We start from the raw sequence: 12,765 nt of genomic DNA on the forward strand, positions 1-12,765 counted from the left end.
TTTTCTAACACATTCGAATCTGTAATAATTTAATTCCTTTTATGTAGATTAAAAATCAGAGAGCAAAATGTAACAAAGATAGAAAAAATATGGGTCATGCAAAATTCAGTTTTCTATTTGGGATATTTTTAATATGAGGTGATGTGTGGTAAAGTAATAATTAAATATAATAATACAAATAATATTCTAATTTAAATCAAAGAAGGAAACAAGTTTACTGTAATTTAGCTGTTGAATGTTTATATATATAAAAATTGAAAACTATAATATATATAAAATATAAAACAATTTAAATAACTGTTTATATATATAAAGATAATATATTATCTTTATATATAAAAAGAGTTATTTCTGTTTCCTTTTAATTATGGCTTAGTTTTATTAACTTAAAATTAATATGTATTATAACATTCTATAGAAACAAAATATCGCATTATTGTAAGGATTGTAACGTATGGAAATGTCAAAATTAAATAATGTAATCAACGAAAAGCATAAAATTTTTATAAAAGAGGATTTTATTTTAACATATTAAGCACTTTTATCTTCTCAAACCTTTTTATTACTTTATTTACCTTGTAGAATCGTCATATGTCTTTAAGCGAAAGAGCGTAATCTTTAGTCTGGTAGGATCCTTAAAATAAATGGAACAATAATTGGGACTTTTTCATTCTCGATTTACGTATTATTTTCGTACGCAAAGCAGACATAATAATTCAAGTACAGTGTTGAATATCTTACGCATTAAATATTTCGAAAGCAGAAAATACTTTCAGTACATTTTGTCTTTAAATCTGTTGTTTTGTGACTTATTCACTTGCCTGACAGTGGCATCAGAACAATCCCACGAATTTCATCGTGGCAAGGAGAGCAAGATTGTGTCGTTGGTCCGAAGATCCCCCACCCATCTTCACCTACCACAACCTCTCGAGAGGACTTTCGGCTCGCCGCATATTTACAGTACTCCCATGCCGCACAGACACTATACGTATTACATTCACAAACATCCGTGCCTTCTCCGGGATTCAAACCCGGGCCCTTCGGTATCACAACAGACTTCCCTAACCACTATAACATGCGGACGTTTTTCTCCAAATCTTAAAATTTTGTTCTCAAATTTTGCTCCAAATTTTCAAAAGGCAAAAATTAGATTAGATATTCTTTTCATCTTGAAATGTCCACGTTTTTCTATATCTCAAAATTGTAGATTTAATGAATTAGTAGACATCGCCTTATTAAAATTACTGTATAAGGTATTTCTCTCGCCTTCTTACCATGCTTTCGTGTCGTAATTGCCAGCACACTCGGCGCGTATTCGAGAGGTCCGTGGTTCGAGTCCCGGCGAAGGCACTGCTCATTTTTCATCTCTTCTGTTTTAAAAATTACCTAATGTTACAGTGGCGCTTCAACTAAAAAGGGTGGTGGATGATGATTCTTCACCACCAGGATTTGGCGATTGGGGTCCCTTATCCCTAGTCACTCTATAAAAGGAGAAGTATATAAGGTATTTCTCTCGCCTTCTTAGCATGCCTTTGTGATGTAGTGGTCAGCACGTCCAGCCCGCACTCGAAAGTTCCGTGGCTCGAGTCCCAGCGAGGACATTGCTTATTTTTCCGAAATTCGAAATAGCTCTACAAGTGTAAAGTATAATCGCCTACTACATGCACCTTAGTAAACTTATAAGGTATTTTCTCCTCCTTTCCAGCATGCCTTCGTGGTGTAACAGTAGCACACTAAGCGCGTATTCGAAGGGCCCTTATAGTCCCGGCGAGGACTTTGAGGATTTCTTCGATTTCCTTGTTTCGAAAAATTATAAAATGATTCTACAGAGGCTCCCGAACTAAATGGTGGTGGTTGATGATTCTTCACACACCAGAATTTGGCGATTTAATTCCCCAATCCACAGTCATCCTTTAAAAGAAGTATTAAGGTATTTTCTCTCTCCTTTCAGCATGTCTTCGTCGTGTAACAGTAGCATACTCAGCGCGTATTCGAGAGGTCCTGGTTTCACTTTCCCTGCTTCAAAATAACCTAATGACTCTACAAACTAATCTACAATAGGAAAGATGATTTGTCATTAGTATTATGTTTAATAGTTCTTTTAAATAACATCTTGTAGTTTTCCTTTTCTGATAATTTATCAGTTATTTTTGTTATTGAATTACGTAAGTGCACCCTTTCGCTATGTGGTTTGGATAGAAATGTCGATATATGCATCTTACTTCAAACAGTATTTAGTGGAAATTTCAGGTCAACAGAATTCATTTTATTTAAGTAGATATCCATAATCTTAACTTTTTCTTTCTCTGTTATTTCGCATTGATGATATAATATAGAATAATATCGAATGTTATTATTTTCAATCACGGCTATTTAAAAGTTCCTTTAAAGAAATTTCTTTTAAGAAATTTCTATTTAGAGCATTGCTATATAATGCATTCTATAAATCTAAAACTTATATATCTGCAGTTGTGTTCGAAGTAATATCAATAAAAATATCTGTAATATCAATAAGCGAATCTTTTATGAGTATGAATAGATACCTTAAAATGCATAAAACTGCATGTACTCAAAAATGCACTGCCTTCAGTATAAAACAACAGTACTAACCAGTGTAAATTAACATTAAATAAAAATTCTACTTACCTAAAATAGAAGAAAATGAACGCTTAAAACTGATGATGCAGTAATTTAAAGAATTTTTCTTTAAATTTATGATTTCGTAATATACAAGAGAAATGCATTAAGCCTTTCGAATTTTGAAATAAGATTATTAAAAGATTTTTTTAATATTTTGCTAAATGCACAAAATATGGGCAATTGAAATATTTCGCATTTTTAATTACGAATGATGAAACATGGCTATGTATTAATTTTTCGTCTTTGTGAGTGTGAGACATTTTGTTCAGAAAAGATTTATTTGTCAGCAATATACGTTTTCGGTTTATTCTGTCATTCCGTCTGTTAAATGAATAAGAGATTTTTAATGTTTGTAATTATTAGTAACTATTTTATATCAAACATATGCCATACGTTATGTATGGAAGACATTAAAAACTTTCCATTCTGCTTTTCAGTTCTGTTAAGTTCTATTGCTTGCTTGCATTAGTAAATTGTAAAGTTCGTCAAAATGTTTAGTTAGCTTTTAGAAGCATACCACCTAATACGTATTGAAAGAGATTGAAAGCTGTTTTTCCTTTCCCTTTACATCTCGTTTCCGTTTAGCAGAATTACATATCTAGTAAGTTTTTTGTGTAATTATAATGAGGAAGATTATAAATGTTTTCATTGAATTTTTAAATGCATCATAATTGTAGAAACTGATGTACGTACAAGTTTAATTTATTTTTCTTATCTTGATAATCAGCGATACAGTATCCTGATAATTAGTAACACCTGTATTTCAAGTTAAATTTATTAATTACAATGAAGTTATTTATCTAAAATTAAACACTTAATACACTCTTTTAAAAATGAAATGTAGACCCGTATGAAGTTATATTCTTCTAAATTAAAGGATATAATGGAAATTCTTTACTTACTGCTTTAAAAAGGTAAAGAATGTTCATCTCAAAGTTCCGAAATAAAGCCTTATAGTTAGGTATTTGACCACAAGGACAATATTTCTAAACAAATGTGAGAGCTTTACCTTAAAAACAACTACATTACAAAAAAGTATTTTGTTAACCTGAAAGATTTAACTTCTGCCATTTTAACAATATAACAGACAGCAAATCTGCATTAAAAAGGATTTGTTATCTCACTAGGAATCCCCCCCCAAAAAAATGCAAAACTGAATTAAAATCTGAATGATTTACAGCACAGTTTAACACCTTGAAGAAATTAACATTTGAATTTCAAAAATCCGAAAAATCAATATAATAAAAACATAAAAATCATAATATTAAATAGAAGCGTCAATCTATTCTTTTTAAGCAGATTTCATACGTTAAGACTTCCAGCAGACTTATTACTATTTTAAGAATGATCTTCATGGAGTTAAATTACAGATCACAAAAGTCATGTGGTTGTTGTCATCATTTAACATGTGTTAATTATATTAAAAATGATAAAGACAAGAAAAAATATTTGATTTAAAATTATAAATTTCATTAATAAATGTAATGTAATGTCTATGTTTAATATTGCGCATTTATTTAATAAAGAAAAGACTTGATTATTATAAATTTTAAATGGCTTTCATTTCAGTGGAATGCTTGAATCTGGCTTGCAAGGAGTTTTAACTTCGAAGTAGCGACGCTTTCTATTTTGCCATGACTCGAATCCCTCGTACTGAAAACGATAAATTCCATAAAAGAATACTTCTTTTTAGTTCTATTGCGTTTATATGCAAATATTATTTTAGTGTACATGCAACTGTTTTAAACATGAACATCACGAGACGTCACGAGCAACTCTGTTTATTGAGAGGCCGGAACAACTACTTTGCACAAGGTTTTACGTAAAATATGGACGTGCGGACTATTTTTTTTTTTTTTTTTTTTTTTTTTTTTTTGAAAACGGATTGTAAAGGGGATTAATATGGATTCAGAAGAGATTTTTTTCGTGACGTCTGTACTTGTGTACGTATGCATCTCGCATAACTCAACGAGTAGCCGTAGGACATAAAATTTTGTATATAGGACTGCTATAACATGAAGTTGTGGACCTCCATTTTTCGTTGCAATTGCCATACCGAACACACACATATATATATTATAGCCGCGTATCAGAGAGGCAATATAAATATATATATTATAGCCGCGTAACAGAGTGGAAAGTATAGATATATTTATGTTTATATTGCCACTTTGTTACCCGGCTTGGTGAACTCAGTTTTTATTTTTGACAAATTGTACATGTTTTGCTTTAAAAGGGATTGGATTATGCTATTATTATCTTCAGGTCAAGTTTTTTTTTTTTTTTTTTTTTTTTTTTTTTTGTCTTTACTTAATTCGCATGCAATAGTTGTAGTTTTGTCGACAATTTTAAAATTTTAGGTGGCACTAAGCCTAATGAGGCTGCCATTTGTTTACATTTGAAACATAGACTGTGCAAAGAATTCATGTGGTGTCCTCGTCAGATATTTTTTACGAACAAAATTAAGGAAATTGATTTTTTCGTAAGGATAGATACAACTGATATTTAGATATATATTTTACGAGTTATATTTTACATAATCGTAATCTGTTTAATATATACTTGAATATTTTTATTTCTCACAGCGTAATTCTAGAATATATGTTTGCTTTTTGGCACTTGGTGTGTAGTTAGAGTAAAATTCGTGTTAAACTGGGTGACGTATTTTAAACTATGTTTTCTTCTAGTTTCGGGGGACCTCGAGTTACAGTGCAGCGACACATGATTATCAACAGTTATTTACAGATTCTGGAATACATCATTTCGTTGGTAAGCATATATTTATCAGGATACCCTAATGAAGGAATTACTAATTTCCAATTACGCTGTCAGAATATTTATTCATAAATTTGTTATTAATCTAATGGAGCGGTTGAAATCGCAATGGATAAAATGTTGTTCCCATTTTTATTTTGTCTGAGATACAAATAAAGTAAATGGATATTCAGAGATTTCAAAATTATATAAAGTACTTAACGTTGCATTTAAAGTCTGATGGTCTAGCTGTTATAAAGTTAAAAATAATTCGTCTCTTTTAGCCAAATTTTATGTGAGACCTCTAATAAGGGAATCATTCTAGATGTTATTAAGAATGACAGACTACTTTTAATTAATTAACTAATAAATTATTTTTGAAGTTTTAAATACTTCCTGTATATGTAAATGTAGTAACACGCATTTCATGTCAAGTATTGTTACTTTAATCGAAAACGTGAATGAATTTATCGAAATTGATGAATCAGTTTAAACAAAAGTACGCAATAAGTTTAGTAATTTTTTTCAAATTGCTCGTTAAATTTAAATTGAAAAATTATGCATTTATATCTAGAAGCTTTAGACAAAAAATATTAGTGCTTAAGTTTCTTGAAAATGTTCATAAAACAGTCCAGAAAAATGTTAAGATTTGTATTTTATGAATAATTAAATTTTTATCCATTATCCAAATTATTATTATTTTTAACCAAATTTTTATCCATTAAAATACTTTTGTTACTTGAAATTTGAATAGATGATAGAACCTTATAAACTATTTCGAATGATTATTCATTTTAGATAAAAGAAGATCATGTAAAGCATTTACTTGGTTCTGCTTTTATATTACTTATCACTTTTGTTGTTTGTTTGTTTAAATATTGTAAGAAATTTAATAAGTTTTGAGGAATCGTGCATCTTATTAGTCATCAATAATATGCATCTAAGCGAATTATATTTTTAATATGTATTTTTTTTAATAAATGCGATAAATGTTTCATATTTCAAATTTCATCAGGAATTAAACTCTTCAAATTATAAATACTATCTTAAAAGAGGATAAGCATACTGACATAACGCCATCTTACTTTTAATGAAGAAAGCCATAGGGGACATATCAAGAGTCATAATAATAATGTAAAGACTTTTCTAAGTTTATTTGATAAAGATTGAGCTTCTTTTCTTACCAGTGTGGTTTTAGTATTTCTAAAGTTCTTGTAATGTAAACACTTGGATGCTGTTGGTGACCGAAGAGAATATGAAAACGGAGATTATATTTTAAAATCAGAGACACTCGAAACTTATATATTGCTAGAATCAATGCTAAATTTTCTTAAGAATTTGTCTGATACTCCATTTACGTTACCTAGAAATACTGCTGAAAGAATGATCAAATGCATATTTATAATTTCACGAATCGGAAAATTTCCATTTTCTCTATATTTTCTATTCGTACGTCAGCTGTATTTATCAAGCGCTTTTCCTATTCAATACTTTGCAAGTCGCTCGAAAACAATACTTTGAAAGGTGACTTTTGTCTAAATGATTAAAATTCAAGTTTTTCGGTGTAGAAGAATGATGATATTAAAAGAATATTTTAAACTTACAAATATGTCACTTCAGTTCTTCACCTCATCCAAAGCTGTAAAGAAATTTCTTCACCAAAGGGTCCATATATCAAACTGTTTTAAACCACTAATAAAAAAAATGCAGTCACAATAAATAATTTTTAACTTCTAAACACGTAACCTAACCGCAACCCATGTGCAAGAAGGATAATTTGAGTCTTGCTATTTCGACATAATTCTTGTTTTGCAACAATTTATATGTCAAATTATTTTTATTTTTGTAAACGATCGGACAATGATATACTGCTATAAATTGTGTAACGTGTATGCGAGCCAGTTTCCCTTAGAAAGTTCTCCACGAAGGCATCCATCCCTTTAGGCATATAGCCATCGAGTGGTTTACCATACTTGAATAAACCAAACCAAACCATAATAATTAAAAACATAAAATTATTTTATCAAATTTAGCTGCATTGTTATCTGAAATTTTTTATAGTATTAATACTAACGGCTCCGCGCTCAGTGCACCTATCCGGCAAAAGCCAGTCACATGACTAAAAGAAGGACCAGCTGATCCAACCAAAAACGAGGGAGCCATCCTTCCCCCCAGAAAAAAGACCAAATCAGAAAAATTAAACTAGCTCCAGGGAAACCACATTTTTTTCGTTTGCATTTTTTATAGCAAAATTTTAAACTTATACCAAACGTTGCGATTATCATTTTGGTTTATCCTTTTACATTTAAACATTTTGAAAAGTAATCTTAAGGTGACCACCAAAAATATGTAAAAATAGAAAGTGAAGCTAGATTTTGCGCTGCGGTCAATATACAAAATTTCTATTTTCAATTAATCTTTTGGAACTGTTGTAGAACTAGGAGTTAGAGAATAATATCTTACTTAATCCTAAATATAGTTAATTCATTCTGAAAGCATTTGTGGGCATTACAAGTTCGTAATTTCTGTTAGAAGTAATAAGCAATTAATGTACATAATTAGTTAGTTTAGATTATCTTTTTAATATGAGTGTTTTTAAGTTATAAGTCTTCACGTTTCGCGTATCTAAAAAAATCGGTCCTACATTCCTCTTAAAAAAAAAAAAAAAAAAAAAAAAAAAAAAGTAATTTTGTCAGAAACAGATTTTATGGGAGACGCATTAAATCAATGTAATTTCAAACATTGTTTGCTGTATGTCTTTAGGGAAATACGCCTTTTTCATGTTTTCGCATTTCAATGCCACAAACACTCTTAAGGCTTTAAGGTGGCGTTGATATAAATTGCTGTAATAACTTGTAAAATATACGTCTAATGCTATTTTAATACTAAAAATTTTAGGAAGTTTTACTGCTAATTCCCATTACGTGATTAGAGAATTTTTAATATTTTAATAATTTATCCTAAAATATTGTGCATTTTCTGATTATAGTTCTTCAAGACTAAAAATCTTCTCAGACTTTAATTTGAAACAAAGCATTAAAATAATTATTCTCTTGATGTATTTATATTTATGATAGAGATAAATAGCAAATTTTTTTTATAAATATTTATATCTCTTTGCTCAAGTATATAAAATATAAATGGGTAGAATTTATTTCAGGTATATTGCGTTAATTCTGCTCAGTTATAACTACTTTCTTAAATAATTATTAAAATGCATAAGCACTGTACCCCACCATTTTTTAAACCTCTAAAATTCCATTACCCTTTAACTTTTGTATTATTTTCAAGAATAAAATAAATAAGATTGATCAATAATACGCAGTCATAAAATGTTGCATTCGAACTTTTGATCATATAATCCGCACTTGCTAGTTTGATGTCATAAATACAAATCAGTTCAGTATCATGTTTCTTCAGATAAAACCTCTTTTCAAGTGTCAGGTGAAACAATTATTCATTATAAAATACAACAGCTAGCAGTGCATATATATATATATATATATATATGCACTGCTAGCTGTTGTATATATATATATATATATATATATATGCAGGCTTCAGATTCCGTACGACTTCTTAAGTTATATTTCTGTAATAACGAAAATTGGTTTCAAGGGTTGACGATAAATCAAAAGAAATCAAAGGTGCGCTACTATAAAACCAAAGCTAAGTATCGATTTGACAAAAAAAATATGAGTTTTGGAGAAGAAATTCGAGAAAAGATATCAAAAAATAATTTTCCTCTGTCAGAATCGATATGGAAGATAGACTGTCAAATCAATAAGGATATGGAAGCTATGACTGGTTTCTTGCAATATAAGCAATAGCGTACGAAATAAAATAAAAAAACATTGAAAAAAAGATCTGAAAGCTTTCAGATTCTATAGTATGCACAAAGGGGGGATTTGTTAACGTTTTGTGTGTTACCTTTATTTAATAATATCGTGTTCTTCGCACTTAAATCATAAAATTCAATTCAACAGGGATATAATATTTAAAAGAGCATATCTTAAGAATTTCCTACAGAGTCTCGCGCGGAGATAAAAATGTTTTGTTGTTCTTAGTGTTGCCATCGCTCACTTTAAAATCGTTTAATTTTTTAATAAAATATTTGTTGAAGTGTTACAAAATATGAAACCGATAATAAAACAATTTTCAAATTCAAATTAGGGCTTCCACATGCGCATATTGTATGGAAAATAACGCTATTCAAATTTGGATGGCTCTAGGTACCGTTGTTTTATCACAATGCGAGAAACATACATACATTTATGCAGATTCTTCATTATTTTATTTCTTTCAATATAAATTAGGGCTCTAATATTTGGAGGCAACAATTTAAAAAGTGATTCGCCGTTTATATTGAATCAACTTAAAATGCGAAACCGAAATTAATAGCCCTTTACAGAACATTCTGGGAGCATTTTGAAAAGCACCTCTGCTGTACACTGAAATGTACGTACAAAGAACATGCTTGTAACAGGCATCACTTTAGCATGTCGTGTAGAACATACTTTGTAACATATGCTCGAAGCATTTCGAAAAGTACTAATGTTGTGCATCGAAAGGTACGTGCTTGAAAACAAGGTTCTAACAAGTTTTTTTACATTTCAAAACGCGCATACTGTTTTGTATAGCTTTAAGAATACAACTCATACTTCCTCAATTTCTTAACTAATAAATACTAGATATTATTTGTGATTCTAATTATTTTGCTGCTCATAGAGTTCTTAGCAACATTTACTGAATTTTTATTCTTCTTAGAATTTACTGCACTATAACAGTCTGCTTACTATTTGCACAATATCTACATTTAGACAAAAGTTATGAATACTATGCAGCAACAGGTTCTGTCAGATATACCATTCTGGATGCAAAGGATAAAACAAAACAAAAACAAATAAAAAAAACTTTCATTTTGAAAATTTCAAATTACGATCGGAAATTTCAAGGTAGAATTTCTTGTTAAAAGTATTTTAAAAACCTAAAAATGTTAAAAACTATTTAAAAAAAAACATACCAATATTTTCTTTTTCTTTCAAATGAAAATAATATCCACGCTTGCTGAATCATAAAAACGTGCAGTTTCCCTATTGAATAAATTACAATTCATAGCCTGTGAAATGGTATGTAGAGACATCAGGATTTTTTGGAAGCAAGAGAGATTTAAAAATTAGCAACGCCTTCACCGAGAATCGAACCACGGACCTCTGAAATACCGGTCCCGTGTGCAAACCACTACACCACCGCGCCAAGAAGGTGGGAGAAATACCTTATATACTACCCCTTTTAAAGGGCGCCTGGGGTTTTTAGGTGACCCAATCGCTAAATCCTGGGTGTGAAGAATCCTCATCCAACACCCTTTTATTTCGGGCGCCACTGCAGAGACATGAGGTTTTTTTGGAGGCCGGAGAGATGAAAAATTAGTAACGCTTTAGCCGGGAATCGAACCACGGACCTCTGGAATACCGGCACAGCGTGCAGAACCACTACACCACGAAGGGACGCTAGGAAGGCGGGAGAAATACCTTATAATATAAACAAAAACATTAAGCGTTTGAGTAAATTTAAAGTACATTCAAACACATATACAAAACATGAATCTGTTCAGTACTACAAAATTTCCTCACTATTCGAATTGTTGAAGAATTAAAGTAAGAAGTTTTGCAATCAATAAATTATACGGTATTAGAAACGTATTTTATTTATTTAATAAAATAACTCTTGTTAAAATGTTATTAAATACTACTAATAAAATAAATTTTTTAGATGACTTACTTTTTTATACTAAATATGTAACCCATTGGAATTGAGTAAAAGATGTTATTCATGATCAACTGACCACAATGTTATCTTTTTTTTTAATAAATTTATTTGCGATGGAGATGATTTTACGGTTAAATGAATATAATGTACATTTTCGAAATGCCAAAAAACGTATCAACATATATATATATATATATATATATATATATTTAAAGTATGAAATTTAATTGCAAAGATAAAATAAGTTATGAAGAAGTCAAATAACAAAAATCAGTGTTGTATTTGCAAATTTTTACAGGACATGTTTCGATGGTTTTACCCAACATTATTAACCTAACAGTTAGAAAATTCTCATCTCAACACAGCAAAAAGCACACTCTTGTTTTAGAAGATTATAAAATTTCTGTTGTTATGCCTTCCTTTCCATTTATTAGCACATATTTTACAGAAATTTAACTTTCGTGTCGTTTATTCTCCTATGAATAAAATTCCGAGTTCGATACTTAAGGACACCATTTCGGATATGAATTCCTGGGGTATTTACAGGATTCCTTGCCAGCGGAGTTTAATTTACATTGGTCAAACTAAGACAGCCGTAAAAGTTCGCTTTAAAGAACATGAGGTATGTGTTAGGATAAAGGAAACACAGAAGTCTACCTATTGCGCAGCACTGTTGGTCCGAAATGCACACTTCCCATTTTTCTGCAGACAACGTTATTAAAAAAATCCATAGATGAATTAGGTTTTCTATAATAGTTTCAGATTCAAAAAATTCTTTCTGTTTTAGTTAACGACTCTAATTCCAATTCATCTTTACCTTCAACCTTTAAGGAAATTATGTTTTAGTTTTCGTGTTTCATCAATTGATGCCGCCAGTAGCTGAACTTCTATCCAGCAATTCTTATCTTTTCATTGTATGTTATATGGCTCATTTGCACTTTAGCAGCTCAGGATGATTCGGTAAAAGCATCGAAACTAGTCGATGCTGAGAAAATTTGCAAATATAGCTATGATTTTTATTGTAATGAATACTTGTTCGGCGTGTTATTTTAACGTAAATTATAAAATAAGTTATTCGCACAAAATGTGTCGTTTCAAATTTCTCATAGTTTATTAAGAGTAATGTTTTTTTTTGAACTATTTATTCGAAATGTAATCCTTTGTTTATGCTTTCTATTCTTTCTCTTCTATGTTTTCTATTTCTGTTCTTTCTAAAGCTTCTGTAATGTTTTCTATTTTGTCTAGTCGTAAATGTAACTTTAATTCTTTTCATGCAAGAAAAATAAGTGGATTTTTTTCTAGTATTTTATTTCAATTTCTATACAAAAAATGCATACCCTTCCTAGGTATTCATTTTCGAAGCAATTTTTAGTAACTAAATACGAATAATTTTCTTCAGGAAGAGCACAAACATAGCCTTTTGACCATTGCTTCTCTATAAAAGAAAAGAAAATTGTCAAATAGCAGACGATAATTTACACTTTCAGAAATATTGTTGCAGTTTAAAAACATTCCAAGGATACGATTTTTTATAGCAAAGTAAAATCATCTAAAAAATGTACGAACAACCTCTGTATGATATTCCATAATACCTTGAAAATT

The 12,765-nt window shown here is 30.0% G+C and overlaps 1 protein-coding gene across 3 annotated transcripts in view; it reads left to right on the top strand.

Annotated features, from left to right (window-relative positions):
• LOC118193355 (cell adhesion molecule Dscam1-like) overlaps positions 1 to 12,765 on the top strand; it is a 978,906-nt gene that overhangs the window by 884,157 nt on the left and 81,984 nt on the right. For 2 of the 3 annotated variants that reach the window (XM_085823255.1, XM_085823256.1), the window contains exon 23: positions 5,328 to 5,409. The exons of the other annotated variant lie outside the window; for it this stretch is intronic. In XM_085823255.1, coding sequence (XP_085679381.1) covers positions 5,328 to 5,409 — 82 coding nt within the window. The remainder of the gene's footprint in view (positions 1 to 5,327; positions 5,410 to 12,765) is intronic. 3 annotated transcript variants of the gene reach the window in all.

Source organism: Stegodyphus dumicola, chromosome 9, assembly GCF_044657685.1.
Source record: "Stegodyphus dumicola isolate Sdum_Otavi_A_Nest chromosome 9, ASM4465768v1".
NCBI classification, from domain to species: domain Eukaryota; kingdom Metazoa; phylum Arthropoda; class Arachnida; order Araneae; family Eresidae; genus Stegodyphus; species Stegodyphus dumicola.